Source organism: Carettochelys insculpta, chromosome 4 (genome assembly GCF_033958435.1).
Source record: "Carettochelys insculpta isolate YL-2023 chromosome 4, ASM3395843v1, whole genome shotgun sequence".
Lineage (NCBI taxonomy): Eukaryota > Metazoa > Chordata > Testudines > Carettochelyidae > Carettochelys > Carettochelys insculpta.
The window spans coordinates 127,635,844-127,656,070 of NC_134140.1; the positions used below are offsets into that span (position 1 = coordinate 127,635,844).

General features: G+C 49.9%; 1 protein-coding gene across 3 annotated transcripts in view; it reads right to left on the reverse strand.

Annotated features, from left to right (window-relative positions):
- The window catches only part of SEPTIN11 (septin 11), a 91,630-nt gene extending 78,271 nt beyond the window's left edge, over positions 1 to 13,359 (reverse strand). For all 3 annotated transcript variants that reach the window (XM_074993767.1, XM_074993769.1, XM_074993768.1), the window contains exon 1: positions 13,270 to 13,359. In XM_074993767.1, coding sequence (XP_074849868.1) covers positions 13,270 to 13,353 — 84 coding nt within the window. In that variant the 5' untranslated portion in view covers positions 13,354 to 13,359. The remainder of the gene's footprint in view (positions 1 to 13,269) is intronic.
- Between the last annotated feature and the right edge of the window lie 6,868 nt (positions 13,360 to 20,227).

Sequence of the window (20,227 nt, forward strand, 5' to 3'; positions counted from 1 at the left end):
GAGAACTGCCTGGGTCCCATATATACCGTATTTTGGACACATTGGAAAGACATGCTAGTTCTTTACTAAGGTCCTGATTCTGCCTGCCGCACCCCACCTCCCAGGCCCCTGTATTTTATATTACAGAGGTAACCGGCCCCAGTGACATCAAGAGCAGCGCCCGCACCTTGGCGGTAGCCACGCTGTAACATCCCATGTCCCTACTCACGCCAGTAATTCGGGCAGTTTATCCAATTGGCATGTGTTACAGTCCCGACATTAAAGGGCTCACACGTGCCACTTCGGCAGCACAAGCCCTGGGCGCAGCAGGCACCCGGTGACTCAGAGGGATGGAGGGCCACGGGGCTCTACAACTCCCTCTCCTAGAGCGCTCCCTTCCGTACGGCCAACCGGCACTTCTGCTGAGTGCCGGGCCCTTGCGACACCCCATCTCCTCGGAGCACGATGCAGGTCTAATGAGAGATGCTCAGATTGAACCCACGCGAGTCAGAGAGGCCACGTCATGGGCCAGGCCAAACCATGGAACACAAGAGGGACCTTCTCCTGCAGGACTTACGAGCCACGTAACAGTGGCCACGGAGAGTCCGGTAAGTGAGTTCAGCACAGAGGAGGATGGGAAGAAACACGTCACAGCTACGGTGGTTTCACTAGGGTAGGAAAAGAACATAAATGCTCCTTGGGGACTAGGCTCTTCCATGCTGTATTTCAAGTGCAGGGACCCCCTGGCCTGAAGTCCTGAGCCAATCCCGGCTTGCATGGATCTGGGCCCTGAGGCTCGATCGGGCAAGCCAAGGCTGGACCTAGCCGATGGGCTTCGCCTGGAGTGGGCAGGATGTGGCTCCGGGCTCCGCATGCCATCACCACACCTCCTTCCCCTCTCTCAGCTGGGGAAAATGGCAGTGTTGTGCTGCCTCCAATGAGGTTACTCCTGCCATTTCCATTGGCCAGAATTCTGGCCAATCAGAGCAGCGGGGGTGGGATCTGGCAGCAGTGGGCAAAAAAGCTCCCTGGGGAAGCTTTTCTCCCACCACTTCCCCAGCAAGAAGATGGGGCAGTGGTCAGAGATAAGCCCCTCCCAGCCCACCCCCACCATGCTCCTGCCCAGGCCCTCCCGCCCCACCCTCCTCCAGCATCTCCCACCCACCCAACCCCTGACCCTCAGCCTGCTCCTGCACCCCTCCTGCTGCCCAGACGCCGCACCTGCTCCCCATTAGCCCCCTTCCACACACTGAACCCCCACCATGTTTGGTCCCACCCCAGAAGAGTTAATCTGGCCTGGGGGAAGCCCTGAACCCTTCTCCACCCTCCTGCCTGTGGCACTGGAGTGGGAAGTGCCTCGGTCAGGGACCACATCCGTAGGGTTTTGTTTCTGCTTCTCACTTCTGTATGCCCACGACCTGCCCTGACTGATTTTTCTGTGGCTCAGTGACCCAGAACCAAAAAAAGCTTCCCCACCCCTGTTGTCTTCCAACCAGGAACCAGCCACTCAGAGCCACCCCTTCAAATAGTCACACGGCTTACACTTGGCCAGCGTTTCTGTAATAACATATTACACAAAACTTAATAGACGGCTCCCTGGATTTGTGTGTCAAATCTTCTGGCTCACTCTGTTAGAAGACAGCATGTTTGCCAGGAGTTGAAAATGTTTAAAAGTTAAATAAATAAAAATAATGTAAAAGGAACTTGGGCCACATGGAAAAACTACTCTGCCAGGACACTGGGACACTCTTTGGGGCAGAGCTGCCCTGTTTGATACCAAATGGCACCTGTCCATTTTGCTAGATAATTGGCAGGTGCTATATAAAACTTTGCTTTAGGTTCAACTGATTCAACATGTAAAACCACCTTGTGTTTTGGAAATAGGCTTGGCCAAATCTTTTGATTTTCACTGAGCAGATTTATTTACAGTATTATTAACAGCATTGTTAGGCTTCCTGAAATCACTCCTTGAATCCCCTTGAAAAACCACTTACACAATGTATCTTAGTTTTATGCCAGTATTCAGAAGTCACTAGAAATTGGCTGATGAAATATTTAAGTGGCAAAACTCTCACTAAGCTCAGTGTCTAAATCCTTTATTATAGTATAGCACTTTTTTCAGCCATAGATTTCAAAGCATTTCACAAAGAAGGGAAATTGTCTCAAGATAGTGACTTGCCTGATGTCACCCCGTAAACCAGTGACAGAGCTAGGAGTGGGACCCTGGGTCTGAATCCCAGTTCCATGCACTGTTCACTACGTCCCACTGTCTCCAATTACATGGGGAAGAGTAAATTCGTACTACATAAGAAAGGGGTGGGGAACCTCTGGCTCCCTGTTTAATTTAATGCAGCCTGCAGCAAGGCTCCATGCTACAGGCAGGAAGCTCTGAGCCGTGGTTCCCCTCCTCGTCGGAAGCTACCAACACCACCATTGGCAGCACTGAGAGAAGCCCCACACTCTCTGGGAACTGAGAGCCAACGGGAGTTGCAGGGGCGATGGCTGCAGGCAGGGGGAGGGGCCTCGGGCACATTCTGGCCATGGCTTCTTCTGGGAGCCCCAGCAGTGTGGGGAGCCTGCCGGGAGCTGGCTGAGGTAAGTGCTCCACAGCCTGTCCTGCACCCCAACCCCCTGCCAGCCCTGTACCTCCACCCTGAGCTCCCTGGCCCTGATCAGAACACCCCCCGACCCCCTACACCCTAACTCCCTCCCCGACCCCACACCCAACTCTTGCCCCAGCCCTGAGCTCACTCACACACACAAGCTGCCTTCTAAAGCTTGCACCTGCACCACTGCCCCAGCACTAACTCCAACCTACACCCCTACCCCCCCAACCCCTCCTTGCTGCCCCACTCAGAATCCTAACCCCCTTCACACTCCAAGCTTCTGCCCCCTCCTGAATCCCCCCATTTTTGGTCCAAGCCTACACACCCCTCCCCACAAGGCTGCATGAGGCCCAAGCCTCCTCCCCCACCACACCCCCCAGACATCAGCAGCCTCACTAAGAAAAAGGTTCCCACCCTGGGCAGAAGGCTTCGTAATACTGCCAGACGCTCCTCCTTCAAACAGGAAGGAACATGTGGCTCAGTTTGAAATAAAAGAAGAAAACGTACGGCCGAGAATGAGAGAAGCACTCGCTTTCTGAAGGCTGCTTAGCTAACATCCCTCCTCACCACGACAATCAGCGCATGTCCTGGAAGGAACCGCCCTTCTCTGAGACACAGCGGGGTTTCATCTTTCGGCTCAGCTCCCTCGGAAATTCAAAGCACCAGGAGGGCTTTATTGCTGCTTTGTCACACTGGTGGCTCAAAGCCAAAGTTCAGATCCACCTCTGAACTTCCCTAAAGTTAAGCAGTTTCCAGATCCATGTTTTTTCCCCCCTTCACGGGATGTGAGTAACTGCCTTAGAGTCAACGGCAGTTACTCACGTTCACCAGCAACGCAATGACGGCCCGCCAGTTTCATTTCAGCCTGCTACAGAGAGTGAGTGCACAGCATGCGGGGGATGGGTGTTTAAATTGGAGGTTATACATTGGGCCCATCTGTAATTGTTAAACAAGCAGCTTGCCAGACATTCACAGACCCGGAAAGCACATTCTACCGGATGCAGACAGCTGGCGTACTTGCAGTTCTAACTTCTTTTGTCCAGGCCACATCAAGTCACATTGTACAAGCTTAACCTCTCGCGTCCGGCACCCTTGACGCCTGACCAGTGCCAAGAGATTTTGCCAGACCATGGGAGGTCAGTATTGTCTAACACATTACCAACAGTTCCACTGCTTACTGGGCTCTCAGAAGACATTTAGCGGTAAAGCTAAACAACAGCACAGAACACAGAGCCAGGACTGGTGGTGGTCAACAATCTTTATGGGACCGTGAGAAACTGGGCCACACCTATGATAATTGGTCATCTGGCTAGTGAAAACCATGACGGATTACAGCTGTTGCCAGACAAGAGTGGTTCCCCCTGTAGTTTCTCCCCCTATCAAGACACCCAACTCATCCCTGAGCTTGGCACACAGTTCAGGGGAGAGGGAGTTTCATGAGATCTTGCTGTCCCGTTCCCTTGGGCCAGCTAGTGACCACTTCAGCAAGCCACCTGTGCACAGCTGCCTATGGCCTTTCGGGACTCAGCCGTAGGTCCAGGCCCTCGTACCCTCAATGCTGGCCAGACCAACCTCATACTAGACACACAGATGCAACGGGTTCACATCACCCTTTATGACAGTGGAGCCCTGCATGGATTTTCTTTTGTGAGAATCTCGACTCAAACATGAGTATAGACAACAGAATCAAACAAGACTGGGATAGCAGTATTCAAAAGCACTGGGCACCCCTCAGCTCTAATAGACTTCAACAGTATCCGTGGGTGGTCTGCACCTTTGAAAATTGTGCCACAGGTTTGCAGACTGCACACTCACGCTCCGTGTCTGAGCTCCAAAAACAGGTTAAAAAGGGAATTGTAAATTAGGTCAAATGCTACTGGAAAGTGCCAATTATTTTAGAGCCAGCAGATTGCACGAGAATGCCAGTTAATTCTCAGCTTGCAGTTGTCAGATACTTAATGCAATTTCTGCTTTACCTCAGCTGCCATATTAAAGTGCCACATACTCAGTATAAATGAGACAGGAGGGGAAAAAAAAAAAAAAAAAGAGATTACCTTCGCTCTTTCTATGATAAAAGCTGCTTTATGGCAGACATAAATTCCTATAAATATTCACAGCATTATGGGTTTCTCAGATTAGATACAGTATTACTTACAATACACTGGTTGAATAAAGACATTTTCCACATCTAAACTGAAATCTAATGCCTTGAAACACCCCCCCCCAAAAAAACCCGTACAGGATAAATCTACACCCCAACTCCACATTTGTTAAAGCCCCTAACTTTGTTATTTTGTTTGGACACCAGCAGGGAAATGTTAAGAGCTGAAATTGTAGGCCAGGATTTTGAAGCGACTAGTGATTTCAAGGTTACTCCACTTAAGACTCCTCAAAGCTCCTGTCCAGGGAGGCCTAGCGCAGGGGTGCACAAATTGGGGGCTGGACCCGCTGGTGGAAGGGGGGGTGTGAAATTTCATAAGGAGGGCACAGCTCGTTTGGCTGCTGGGTCTCAGGTCCATTCATCTAATTAAAGATGTTGAAATGTGTTACTTTTTTATGTCTTTGTATTCACACTTACACACCAACTAATAAATATTTTACATCCTACATCCTTATTTTCATACACATCCCAAAAGCTCTCTCTTTTTTTTTTTTGCCCATATGAGTATAATCAAAATTTCTTTCTATTTGGGTTACATTAGACAGGTTGGGGGGTGGGGGGAAGCTGCTACTAATTTCAGGAACAAAAGGTGAGGCCTAAAGTAAAACATTTTCTCACCCTTGATCTAGAAGCCTCTTCAAAGAAGCACTGAGAATCACTGTGATCCACTGTCCGAAAGCTGAGCTCGGTAAAATTCAATCTGGAAATAAGCACTGGGGGCAGAGGTGCTCTGGTTCTCAGACACTTTGGCTGTGTCTACGCTAAAAAAGTAACTTTGAAGTTGCTTACTTTGAAGCGCAACTTCGAAGTTGAGCGTCTACACACACCCTGCTTCTAGGGAATGGAGTAAGGGTGTCTAAGTTGGGCTCCCTACTTCAAAGTTAACTTCCAAGTAAGGGGAAATGTGTGTAGACTCTCTGCTGGCTACTTCAATATAGCGCTGAACTCCAAAGTTAATTCCTTGTGTAATTGCACCTTTTGTGCAATTACCCAATGGAACAGATTGCCAAGGGACATGGTAAAGTCCCCATCATTGACAGTCTTTGAGCAATCAGAAGTCTTTCTAAAACAGACAGACATTACCCACACCCGCCACTTTTTCTACCCCAGTTCAGTGGGCTTAATGCATACATCACTGGGTGAAATACAGCCTGTGTTACATACCCAGCCAAATGAGAGGATTATTATGGTGCATCAGCCTTATGTTTATAAGGGTCCAATTTTCTAAAGGTGGGTGTTCAGCATGTTCTGAATAAAATACATCTCCACTTGGGAATCAAAACAAAAACAAACACAAACACCAGACAAAAACTAGTCACTTTAAAATCTAGACCCAAATTACTAATGAAGTGTATGTATTGTAGATGAAATGCTATTGATAACAAAAGTAATCAAGACAAGAGACTCTCAAAAATACGAAGCAGCAGAGAAAAGAGTTACAGCTTCAGTTGCTACCCAATGCCAATCTAAGTTTCCCATACAGGTACCTTGGGTCACCCCCCCCCGACTCATGCATCTGATGAAGAGGGTCTTTGCCCATGAACACTCATGCTCCAAAATATCTGTTAGTCTATAAGGTGCCACAAGACTTCTTGTTGTTCTTGGGTCATCACTATTACTACAGTAAGGCGCCAAAAGGTGTTTTCAACGCTAGCCAGAGGCTGCTGCCTTTCCGGGTTGCAAGTCTCCCACTTGCCAAACCACACTGTTGCCTGCCAAATACTCTACTGGAAAAAAGCAACAATTATAACTATAGCATTCTTCATTCAGCTGAGTGGAGCCAAAAAAAAAGTGATTCTATTACAGTCAGAGACCACCACTCACATTCCAAAGGGTGGGTGTTCAGATCAGATGAAAAAGAGGATTTGAAATGCAAAGAATAGGTTGTGGGAGGAAACGATGCATGCAGCTATCTAACAGTAATAAGAGATTTTCAGTTTGTGTTGCAGTTAATCATTAGGAGAAAGCAAAAAAAAAAAAAAAAAAAAAAAAAAGGGAAGCTTCTTTGTAATTATCAAAGCAATCTTACAAGGCTGATCCCCATCTCATCTTTATACTGTTTAAAAATATAAATGCATAACGGCATGGGTAGGAATCGTGGAAGCTTGACTATAATGATATTAAATTGTTTGAGCCAAGCTTTGAAATACACATCCTAAACACCAAACCTCTTCCTTAACTGCAAAGGTGGGGCCTGATCATATTTTCTTTGAACTCGAGGGCAAAATCCCCACTGACTCCAACAGAGCAGGATCGGCCATTTAACAAGAAAAAGTATCAGACTGGAACCCTCAACAATTTCTGAAGATTCCCCTCAGGATCTGATACACTGAACCAGTAGAAAAATTTTATGAGAAGTGAACACACTTTCAACTCAACTTCATCTTGCCATATAAAAGATATTGTTACACAGGAGTGCACAGGATAAATGCAAACACATGTACAAAAGGATTTTGCAGCAGCTGTTCAAGAATGAGTTTGAAGTAACCAATTTCCAAAGGAGGAGGATTTTTGGATGAAAAAAAAAGATTTCTTGAATGTGCTCTTTGCATATGTCTGTTGAGGGGGGCACAGGGCTGGAACTGATATAGAAAGTAGTCATGATTTTGGATCAAATGAGCTATTTCTTAAAATATATTAATAAAATCTTTAAAATGGTAAATAGAATCAAAATACAAAAGCAGAAACATGAAGATGGTGAATTCACCTATGCACACAATCAGAGTTAAGGAAATAAGCAATCAGTTGAGAAAATCCCTGGAATGCCCTTTGACATGATGCTGTCAGTGATTACAGAAGAAAGGAGAAAATAAAAGGCCCAGTCCTACAAACAGATCCACATGCACCAGGCCTAACACACAGAGTCCGAGTGACTTCCACAGAGCTAAAACACACTTCACAGAAGAGGACTCTTCTAAACAGAATGTTTTAGATTTTTGGATAAAAATATCCCTAAGACATAAGCTGAGAGAGCTGCGAGACTGCATTAATGAGATGGTGATAATAGGCTCTTGGTTACTTCCTTGCTGTTCCAATAGTTGGTAGAATCCAGTTTGGCGTAGTGGAGGAAATCTCAATAGAAGCCGAGAGAGAGCCCAGAGCAACAAGAATTTACTGGAAAAACTTGGGTGATACTTGTAAAACATCGCAGGGAACTGTTCTGTCCTGTGGATTTCATTTTTAAAGCGCACTGTGGTACTTATTTAGGCCTTGACTACCCTAGAGTTCATACGACATTAACCTAAATGTGCATAAAACTAGTTCTATTAATGTTACTAACACTGCACCATACACTGCCCTATGTGAAGGTGCGCGGACAAGAGCAATGGGGGTTAAAAGAGCCCCCTGGACATTCAGTGGACCACAGAATAAGTAACATCTCAGTGGTGATCCCCCCTGACCCTACAGGCCCCTTTGCACAAGGACAACGTGGGCAGGGCTTGGAGGATTGGCACAGGCTGGCTGAATGTGTGCCACTTGTTAAAAAAATAAAAGCTCTGTGCCTATCCCACATTTGCAATTGTTAGAGCAGGGAAAATTCCAAGGACGAAGGAGCAAAGAAAGCCCCCAGATTCCTCCAGGACAGGCAGCCAATGGGCCAGCAAAGCAATCTCTCTCCCTTGGGGCCAAGGAGGGGACAGTTCAAAATGCCTCATCTCTAAGCAAACATTTGTTTCTCAGACAAGGGTGGCTGAATGACCCTTGGCATTTCAATGGTCCTGGTTAGACTTTAAAGCCAAATGCCCTGTAGCATCCCTCGATAAGAGGCATCTCCCAAGAATCTCCCTCTTCTTCTCCCCCTCCCGTCCCCCCCCCCCACAGTCATTCACCAAGCACCTAGCCCAAAGGAGAAGATGGACAACTCTTGCAGGTATCAGAGAGGCAGCCGTGTTAGTCCGTAGCTTCGAGAACAAGAAGAAGTCCTGTGGCACCTTGTAGACTAACAGATATTTTGGAGCATAAGCTTTCGTGGGCAAAGACTCTCGCAGGTCCACCTGACATAGCAACTGGGGGGTGGGGCAGAAGGCACAGTTCTCACCATTGCTGACATGGGGTACAGCTGAAAGAGTGGGAGCAACAAGGAGAAAAGCCTGAATAAATACTCCTAGTGGAGAGGGCATTTGAGGGGGACACAGGAGACTGGAGAGCAGAGTTCACACATCTCTGCTATGTCCGCGATTTGGCTGAAGGCTTCCCAAAAGAATCACCGCAAAAGAAATACAAACCACTGAAAAAGAGGCAATCGCAAGCAGGGAGAAGACAGATCTACCACTTAGCTCAAGGGTGTGGCCACTGACCCCAGACAAATCAGTTCGGGGCCAGATAAGTGAGAAGCAAAAAAAAAAAAAAACACCACACCACTCCCCTCATTCCCCTCCTGCTCTGGGACTGGTGTGCATGGAGAATTCAGCGTGGGAGGGGGCTGCCAGGAAGTGGGCTTGAGGTGTGGGGTCTGGGTGAGAGGGAGGGTGCAGGAGCAGGCTGAGGGCAGGTGATCTGGGCTGGAGTGGGGAGCAGCAGCAGGCTGCAGGTGGGGGGTCCGGGAGGGGGGCAGGAAGAGGATGAAATGGGGGCCTGGATGGGAGGGGGTGCAGGAATGGTCAAGGGGTGCAGGTTGTGGGCGATGGGGGGTGTGAACTTACCTGCACATGACTGCCCTCCCCCCCCACTTCCTCAGCTCCCAGGCACCACCCTCCACCTGTCTGATTGGCCAGAATTCCAGCCAATCAGAGCAGTGGATGAAGCCTCCAGGAAGCGCTGCAGCTGCCACTGCCAGCCCTACCCCATTCCTCCCGCTAGGTCAATGGCAGCAAGCAGAGCCCGGAGCCACATCCTGGCCCCCCAACAAGAGCCCACGGTCTGGATCAAGCCCTGGCTGTCTGATCCAGCCAGCGAGGCTTGGGGCTCTGATGAATACTGGGGAGGGGAGCCCTGAGCCTCAGGGTTGGGATCCTGGCAAGCCATTTGGACGATGGGGTGGGGTGCCCCACCCCTGAGCTAGGTGCTACTTCCTGGTTCAATTCCTGCCCAGCCAGCCTTGCTGCATTACCTTGGGTACATCCTGGCTTCATGCCGCAGGCTCCAAATGCAGATGACAACACCTCCCTACCTTACAGGGCGCTACAAGGGCATCTCCCTCATGAGGTGCTCAGACACCACAATAATGGACCACATGAGTACCTAGGATGGAAGCCGAACTCCCCACCTGCATACAGCGGTCTGGGAGTCTGCTTCCCCTTGACCCATCTCCTTACTCCCATGTGTCCAAGCCATCTGTAACTCCATAACTCCCTCTATAAACTACTAAGACCCCATACAGGTACGAACATGCATCTGCTAATACAGAGGGAGGTGCTGAGCACCCACAATGTTTACTGATGTCAGTGGGTACCACAGGCACCCAGCACCAGGGTCAACTCAATGGTGCTCTTTTTCTCTTGCTCTCTTCCTATTTTTTTTAATACAAAGTCTGACATTTTGACAGCAGCAAAAAGAAATAAAAAAAATTCCAAAGATCCTAAAAGAGGTTGTAAATCCAAGTACTCCATTAGTCCAACTTTTGTTTTCTCTCTGGAAGGCACAACTGGTAGCCCTTCTAGCATAATTAATATACATTCCAGGATAAATCTAATATCGTCCAAACAATTTTTACAATTGCAACTTCTGCCAAGGCCCCTGCATAAAACCAGCATTTGAGTACAGCTTTATCTTGCATAGCGTTTTTGGACCTGAGTTACTGGTCTTCCTTCAAAGCTAAGCCATGATCCTGAAAAGAATTAAACACATGCATGACGTTAAGCACACGCAAATTAGAATCCGCAACCGTGATCCTGCAAAAACATATGCATGTGCTACATCTAGAATTAGTCCCACTAAAAACAATGAGTTTGCCTGCAGCACATGGGCTCCGTTAGTGTTTGCTGGATTGGAGCCTTAAAAAATCTTCAGCCTAGCAGATTATAATTAAATATAGTTTCTTTGGAGTAGTTGGTTAGATAATATTTGTTCTAGTTATTGCTAATGCATACATTCCCACTAGTATAAACCTTACATTCCACATGGGCCATCCCTAACATAAAATGGTAAGACGCTAGAATGCTATCTTGGCTCATTAAATCTGATAAAGTGGTTTTTAATTTCATTCCTCCTGCTTTCATTTTTCCACTGAAAATACACACGTTTTAAAAATACAAATTCGCAAATATCAAACAAGGGGAACTTCAGCACTACACTTTTATACCATGTGCTAAGAATTAGCCATTTCTCCAACTCCCCTTCTGACCAACATGATACGCAAACACTTATGAAGGTGCGGAAGAGAGGATTAGATAAAAAGTTTTGCACATACAGAATGCTCCCCCAGGATTCACATTGCAACTGTTGGAGACACTGTCCGGTCCAACCAGGGGCTCGTTGAGTTATGGAACCCAGACACTGCAATTCCAGAGCAGCAGTCTCCCAGTACAATTGGCTAACAGGCCGTGTGCTATGTAAGCAGCAGGTTAAATAAGTGGCTGCTGCCTTGGGCTTTGCACCAAAGGCAACCTTAACTCTAAAGCAAAGATTTTTCCCACTCTTCTCCCCTTATGTAATTCATACTTCTAGCAGTCCCGCTGAAATCAATGAGGGCTCCCTTACGCACAGCCTTGCATTCAGTTTAACTGGTGCAAACTTCCATTCCTGCGCTATTATTTCAGTTTAAGAAATGCTCCTTTTGGTTTAGTTTATACCTCTTCCCAATGGACTTTAAGACATGAAAGCCCTGCAGCTTTCTGCATCAGCTTAACTAGATAAAGGTATCACTTTACATTGAACTGACCCCAGTCAATGGAATGGCGCTTAAAGAATCTGATCTGTGGTTCCCCGTTCGTCTACACTAGAACTTACAGTTAATTGCAGACACACAGTTCTAGCTACAGCAATTGCATCCTTTGAATCCAGGTATCTGCAGTCAACTGTAAGGTCTGTCCTCACTGAGTGAGGTCGAGGGGAGTTGCACCCATTAACCTCCCTTACTCCTCGCAAGAGGAGGAGTACAGGGGGTCAACCACCAACCCAAAGAGATCGATTTTGTGCGTCTTTACCAGACGTGTGAAACTGAACTCCAGAAGATCGACCCTGAATAGGCTGATATCCTGGTAAGTGTAGACATACCCTTAGGTTTGTGCTTACATCCCAACAGACTGCAATAGGATTTAAGCCTGTGCTGAAGTACAAGCCTCAATTTAAGTACATACTTAATGCCTGGCTGAACTGAGATCTTAGAGGGAGGACCCTTTCACAGCAAGCTCCGGCTCTGCAATAATTAATACAAAGTTGTTCTGTTATTCAACTTCAACTCTTGTTTTGTTTAGCAGCGTAACTTCCCCTTCTACAGCAACACCACTAAAGGACCTTACACATTTATTTCGCTGCATTGAAATACGCAGTTTTTTAGCCTGCAAGAGCCCTAATTATGTAATAAACGCTAGCAGAAATCGTGTGATCCAGGTCACATCTTGCACACAGACTCCATTTTCACATTATGAAAATAGCTCCCTTTAAAATCTTGAGCGTGTATGCCACATCTGTTTTACTGGTATGCACAGGAAAAAGTCAATCAAGTTCCTTTCCCTTCCCCCGCTCTTGAAGAAATGCGAAAGTGCAGTCATCTGGTTAGCATTTCATTTCTCCCACATTTTTGCGGGTTAGGCATAATGAAAGTGGTGTGTGTGTGTGTAAATGATGGCTTTGAATGCTTTTGGACCTTCCAACAAATACAAAAAACTCCAAGGGAACCGCGGAGCAAAGCAAACCCTCAGACTTCAACACAAAAAGCAAGCAGTCCTGCAGCACCTTAAAGACCCGCACATTTATTAATTAAGTAAAGCGCTTAGGTGGGTCACACCCATTTCTTCAGCTTCCCAGACACACACCCAAAGCTGCAAAGGCTGCTAGCTTGTCCTAGGAGACCACTTTAAATCAGGGTGTCTGATCTCAGGGATTATCCAGCCAAGTGGAGGAAAACCCCTTTCCAAAGGGAAAGCCCCTGCATTTCCCCCTCCCCGATAAATCCGAGGCGCTCTCTGCCGGGGCACTTCCAGCCAGCAGCTGCGTCGCTGCTGCCTGTGGGAAACTGCTCGGGAGAAGCCAAATGCCCACACGGCGGCTCCCTCGCCATGCAGCCAACGCGGGGACTCGCTGGGGAGGAAGCGCCAGCGGCTTCTCACGCCGCCCTCCCGACTCGCTGCGCCCCCGCCACGCAGCGCCGAGTCCCCCACTCTCCGGCCACGCAGCGCCTTGCGCGCAGGCGGAGCGCTCCGTCCCGCGGCTGGATGCGGCGGGGGAGCGGGGCGCTCTGGAGCCCCCCCAGGCGCACAAGGAGCCGCCGGCCGGGCTGGGGCTGGAACCGCCGCTACTCCGCCGCAGGGGGCGCGGGGCGCACACCCGGGGGGGCTCCCCCGGGCTCGGGGCGCCCCCGTTCGCAGCGGCCTGCAGCCCCCTCCGGCGGGACCAACTTCTCCCGCCCCCGGCAGCACTCACCGGTCGCGGACCCACCGCCACGGCCATGCCCGCTCGCTGCGTCCCGCCCCGGCTCGCCTGCGCGCTGGGCTCCGGCTGCAACATGGCCACCCGGCGGGGAGGGGTCCCCCCACGTGGCGCGGCCGCCGGCCCCGCCCCCGCCAAGCCCGGCCCGGCCCCAGGGCACCCCCGGGGACAGACGCAGCCCCCGGTGGGGAGCGAGGGCCCGAGTCTGCCCGGCGCCGGGGCGCCCCCCACAACTGCAATTGCTGCAAGAGGGTCCCACGTGCCCCCGGGGCCGGTTAGCGGGGGACAGGAGCTCACCCCCCCGCCTCGCCCCAGTACCCACCAGTGCAGCGCTGGGCACAGGAGCTCCCCCCCCCGCCTCGCCCCAGTACCCACCAGTGCAGCGCTGGGCACAGGAGCTCCCCCCCCCTCCTCGCTCCAGTACCCACCAGTGCAGCGCTGGGCACAGGAGCTCCCCCCCCTCCTCGCTCCAGTACCCACCAGTGCAGCGCTGGGCACAGGAGCTCCCCCCCCTCCTCGCTCCAGTACCCACCAGTGCAGCGCTGGGCACAGGAGCTCCCCCCCCCCCTTGCTCCAGTACCCACCAGTGCAGCGCTGGGCACAGGAGCTCCCCCGCCCTCGCCCCAGTACCCACCAGTGCAGCGCTGGGGCACAGGAGCTCCCCCCCCCTCGCTCCAGTACCCACCAGTGCAGCGCTGGGGCACCTGAGCTCCCCCCCCCGCCTCGCCCCAGTACCCACCAGTGCAGCGCTGGGGCACCTGAGCTCCCCCCCCCCCGCCTCGCCCCAGTACCCACCAGTGCAGCGCTGGGCACAGGAGCTCCCCCCCCCGCCTCGCCCCAGTACCCACCAGTGCAGCGCTGGGCACAGGAGCTCCCCCCCTCCTCGCCCCAGTACCCACCAGTGCAGCGCTGGGCACAGGAGCTCCCCCACCCGCCTCGCCCCAGTACCCACCAGTGCAGCGCTGGGCACAGGAGCTCCCCCCCCGCCTCACCCCAGTACCCACCAGTGCAGCGCTGGGCACTGGAGCTCCCCCCCCTCCTCGCTCCAGTACCCACCAGTGCAGCGCTGGGCACAGAAGCTCCCCCCGGGCCTTGCCCCAGTACCCACCAGTGCAGCGCTGGGCACAGGAGCTCCCCCCCCTCCTCGCCCCAGTACCCACCAGTGCAGCGCTGGGCACAGGAGCTCCCCCACCCGCCTCGCCCCAGTACCCACCAGTGCAGTGCTAGGCACAGGAGCTCCCCCACCCGCCTCGCCCCAGTACCCACCAGTGCAGCGCTGGGCACAGGAGCTCCCCCCCGGCTCACCCCACCACCCACCAGTGCAGTGCTGGGGCAAAGCAGCTCTCCCCCAACCCAACCCAGCACCCACTAGGGTCTGGCACCCCCCACCTGCTGTCCAGCACCTGGCCCCAGGCCCGCCAACTGGGTGGGCAGTTGGCCCAGGCCTGGTGTTTCAAAGAGGCGTGGAGCTCCAGCCACCACCACCACTGCTATTTTGGTGGCAACAGAGGCCAGAGCTCCAGGCCTCTTTGCAGTGTGGGGGCAATGCTGCTCTGCCGCTGCCCACCACTGAGTGAGTGAGTGGACAGGTTTCCCGGCACCATGGCTTCTAGGTGGTGCTGAGGGAGGACTGTCCTAGGCCCTGCCCCTTCTGCCTTTGACCCCGCCCCTTCCAGCATGCAGAGCCCACCCATCCCACCTTGCCAGCTCCTGCGTGGGGAGTTACTGTACGCCGGTGTTTCTTAACCCTTTGAGACCAGGGAACACCAAACAATATTTTTATGAGAAACGCCTATGAATATTTTCTTTAAAAAAAATACCCAGCAACATATCCAGCAAAACCAAAATGAAGTACTTGAATCAGGTATCAGAGCAAAGAAGAAGTAACAATCTGTCTGGTTTTAATAGCAAACATACGCCCTGGGTGTATGATATCAAAAAGTGTCAGACGCTTGCTTCACACCAGCGCTCTGCAGAATGGAGTTTAAGAAACACTGCAGTGGCAATTCAAAAAGGGCCACTTTTGAATGTGCGTGGCTTGGCGTGGCTACGCAGGGGTCCTTTTCAAAAGGACCCCGCACGTTTTGGAAAGGACCCCTGTGTAGCCACACTGAGCCGCACGCATTCGAAAGTAGTGCTTTTGAATTGCCACGGCCGCTGGCATGCGAATGCTAATGAGGTGCTGAATATTCAGTTCAGTGCCTCATTAGTATTCTTTGATGTGGCCATTAGCATGGCTATTGCGAAGGGTTGGCCAAGTGTGGTCACAGCCCTTGTGTAGTGGCAGATGGGGGATTAAGCCCCAGCAGGGCTGCACTGCCCCCTCTTGAGCAGCTGTATGGCTGCAGTATGGCTCTGCAGCCAGTTCTGTTTCTGGTTCTCTCTTTCACGCAGCCTTGCCCAGGCCTGGAAAGGATTCCCAGACTGCCATGCATTTAAAAGGGTATTGTCTGCACTTGGAAACAATGTTGCTCACACAGCATTGCCAGACAAATGTAGGTCCCTTCCCAGGCACAAAATGATCACATGCCATGCTCATTGCTGCTGTAAGGTCTTTGGGGCAGAGCCCAGGTCTCCCTTGGGGCATGGACAGACCCAGCACTCAACATGGTGCTTTATAAATAATCTGTGATGTTCAGAGTGAATCCTAGTTTTAAAACCCCCACGGAAGGGGCCAACGCCAGTTCTGTATTTGGCCCTACCAGGCTGGAATCCCAGTCAAGAGGAGTCCCCTGCTATGCAAACACAAATCGATCCTGACCGCAAGTACTGGACTTAACATTTATCTGGAAGTGACCCTTCCCCCATAGGTGAAATAGAATCTCTCATATTGGATGAACTGTGTCACAGTCTCTTAAAACAGCAGATTACCTCATAGGGATGATCTCTTCTTGTACAGGTGTCCCTGTAATTGACGTGTGGAAGGAAAGGGGAGGAGAAATGAAAGAGAACTCTCAGTCGCAGCTAGAGAAGAGATCCCTCCCCTTTACATAGTGAATGGCCGTGCTGTGTTCAAAGTTCCTGGCCAGGGCAGCTCCTTTAGGAGATTGGGACCCCTCGGGGGGTTGTGAGGTTCTTACACAGGGGGAAGACTTGTGCCGTTGGCCAGCATCCCAAAGCTTGCTTTGCATCCAGCATTTATAACAGTGTTAAATATATTTTAAAAGTGTTTCCTAAAGAGGGTGGCACTCAGAGGCTTGCTGTGTGAAAGGAGTCAGCAGCAGTAGAAAAGTTTGAGAACCTCGGACAGTCTGACCTCTTGTAGAACATGGACCATAGAACTTCCTTGGACAACACAGAGATCTCCTAAGATGCAGGACAACAGCTGGGGTACTCCTGAAGTCAGCTAGAAGTTTTGTCCCAAAGGCAAAGTGATGTGGAGGAGAGTTGTAGATGACTTGTGCTCCACTCAGCATGCAAGGACTTAAAAAAATAGACTTTTCCCAAAACAATTCCTAGAACAGATGTTCTAGATAATGTTTATATCACGATGGGATGCTAACAGTGATAGGCTCTGCCATGACATGGGGTATATTGCTCCAATGGTTTATTTACACCTAGGACGTGCACATTCACCATCTAACACTATTTTTTAAGATCACAAAAGTGGTGATGTGGAAAGAGGTTGAAAGTTGGATGGACACGTCTCTGCTGTGCCTTTGTGCAGTGATGTCACTGTCAGCTGGCTGGATCCTGGGGCGGATGCTGTTAATAGAAGCTATTGATCACACTACAGCAGGGGCACTCGATAATGAGGGGGATGCTGATTTCATACGTATTAGAAAGCCCATCACAGCTGGAGCAGATTGTGCATGGCAGAGAATGATACCTTTTCAGACTGCAGCGGGGCGTCAGCTAGAATCAGAGGGGTTGTCATGTGAGTTTGTGGCTTCACAAAAACCAAGCTGTCCAATAGCACCTTCAAGGCTGAAAAAATTTTTATTAAGTAATGAGCTTTTGCGGGTAAGACCCACTTCTTCAGATTGGAGTAGACGTTTAGAATCCAGGGTAATAGAGCATGCAGGGGGAATGAAAAAAGGAGGGGGTCATATGTTTTGACCCTCTTAACAGGTGACCCCCCCTTCCCTCCCTCACTATATTAACCCTGGATTCTAATTGTCTACGCCAATCTGAAGTGGGTCTTACCCACAAAAGCTTGTTACCTAATAAGTACAATTGTTAGCTTTTAAGGTGCTACAGCACTGCTTGGTTTTTGTTCAACTATTAAAAAGTGTGCCATTTCCTGCTCCTTTCTGATTTGTAAAGATGACCTCATTGAAATTTTTTTCTGCTTTTAAGCTGTCTCCCACAATCCAGCAAGTAGGCTCAGTCCTGCAATGTGTTCAACAGCCTGCCCCCAATCACGCAAAGCACTTAAGAAAGTGTTTAAGCACCTGAGCAGTACCAGAACCCATAGGTTTAAAGTTTGCTGGAACAGAATTAAAGTATGCAGCCATTTGTAATATTGAGCCTCTGAAGTGTTTACAGCATAAGGGTCAGATCCTGAACAAATTCACATTACATGTGCAAGTAGTCACATTGAAAACAATGGCACTCCAGCAGTCCACATAGTTACACCTGTGTGTTTCTTGATCCATGACAAATTGCACACTGACAAATGATAGGGGAAAAGGGCACAATAAGCAAGCTAGTTGTTCAGGATGGTAATTAACCATTGCTTAGTAACAGTGGTTAATAACACAATGTTGTGTGCATAGCTCCATACTCCTTTAACCAAGTATTTTATATCTTTATGCAGAAAGTTATCTACTTGCTCTACAAGGAGAAGCACGCCAACCTGTATAATGCACACAGTCTTACAAAAGGCTCAGTCTTAGCTCAGACTGCATGCTGAAGGGACAGCAAGCCCACATCTTGCTCTCTCTGATGGGTTCGGTCACAGGAGTGCTCTCGAGACTGTCACCTGGTGTGCTGGTCATGCCACTGAGCCCGCAAACCTGCTCTCTAGGGCACCCCATCTTCCTGTCCTGCTGGACCAGAAGGTCTGATGTCCCCCAGCCAAGGCACAGAGTTGGGGTAACAGCCTCCCAGCTAAAAGGCCATGGATAGCACCCAGGAACACCATCCTCAAAGAGGGACCAAAACCCCAAATACATCTTACTCAGTATAAAGAAGTTTTACACAGAAAAAGCTCATACAGAGAAAACAGAAAGCTGCCCTGTGATTGGCTCTCCCCAGAAGCCTTTCACTTATTGGTTGGGGGATCTGCCCATACTCCCACCAGCCTGCCTTCTTTGCAGTGGTGGGCATTCACGCCACTTCAGGTCCCCCACCTGATTTTTCTGTGGTTCAGTGGCTTTCAACCAAAAAAAGGTTCCCCTCCCCGTGGTACAAGGTACACAAATTCATCACTTAGAGAAACCTCAGCATGACTCATCCCCTTCTTCCTCAACCATGAGAGCTGTGAATCACTATTCTCTCTCTGAGTATCAAGCAGATGATTTCCTGGATACAGTTGTTTAGGACAGAAGGGGTGGCAAATAAAAAAAATTAACAATAAAAAAAGATTTTCTTGGGTCCATTTGAACTTGGGTAATTAGAGGGCAGGGTGTTCGTGCAGCTCAGCTGGATGGGGGGACCAGGCAATTATAAAGATTTCACACCTTCAGTCCATCAAATCTAAGATCACATCCATACTTTGGTGTAAAGAGAACTTCACGTTTGAAATACTGATTCATCTCCCCCACTCCCCCTAGAGGAGCCCAGCAACAGTGAAGCCCTAGAGTTGCCCAGCAACAGTAAAGAGCTAAACTTGATTAACTCCGAGAATCTAGCAGGATATTTACCAACAAGGCAGAGCAAACAGTTACAAAGGGTGGAGAAACAACAGTATCTCTTTAAACCACCTAGCTTGAAATGCACAAAAGAAAAGATTAGGGGTGACAGGGCTGTCCTAGGCACTTTTCTATGCGGCAACAAAGCTGCTTGTCTGCGCTCAACACTGGCAAAACTAGGGCTCTGCAGCTGTAGCACTTCAACATCCATGAAGACAGGACAGGCTCTCCCATGGGCATCAGTAATCTACCTCCCAGAGAGCTGGCAGCTAGGCTGACGGAAGAATTCTTCTGTGTGCACTGGAATTAGGTTGGTTTAACTACACCTCTCAGGGCTGCGGACTTTTCACCCACTTGAACAACTTTGTGGTGAAGATCAGGTCTTCATGCCTGGAAAGCTCCAGTGTAAATCCACAGCACAGGAGCTGTACACACATGTCAAACAGCAGTATGCCAAAACCTACCGTCAATGCCTGGCTTTGGGCAGGGGGCTGGACTAGATGACCTCTTATGGTCCCTTCCCGCCCTGGGATTTTATGATTCTGCGATAAACTAGAGAGCTGCAGGTCCACACTCAGCTTGCTGCTCTCTACACGTACAAATCCATTACCTTTGCCTGCCTGCAGCACTGCACCAATTTAGTCTTTAAACTGGATTCAGGAAACCAGCGCAAAAGACTGTGCGCACCCCCTTGGCTTGGTTTAAACCAGGCTGATTTTGAATTGGCTTGAATTGTTTTAAGCTAAACTGAATTTAGTCACTTTGAAACCAACACAGAAGTGTGTCTGCACAGGGTTTTGCACTGCTTTAAGGAACCCAGTTATCTAAAGCAGTGCAAATACTCATACGTACACATGGCCTCGTGATCAGGGTTCCCTGTAATCAGAGCACTTGGGCGGCCACCCAGGAAAGATACAGGTGCTGCCCAGCTGATTAACTGAGTGCCCACAACCACCTGCATGTGTTTCTACCAGAGGTGCACATCCACACACACGCTGGTGCACATAACACATTTTATCCTCTCCATGGATGGAAAAAAACAGAGGGAACCCTGCTCATGGTGCAATTTTGAGTCTGAGCCCCATCCTGAAAACACAGAGGCAGCTGCTTTCCTTGTCTAAGGAGCTCCATCAACTTCAAGAACAGGCCTAAGCAAG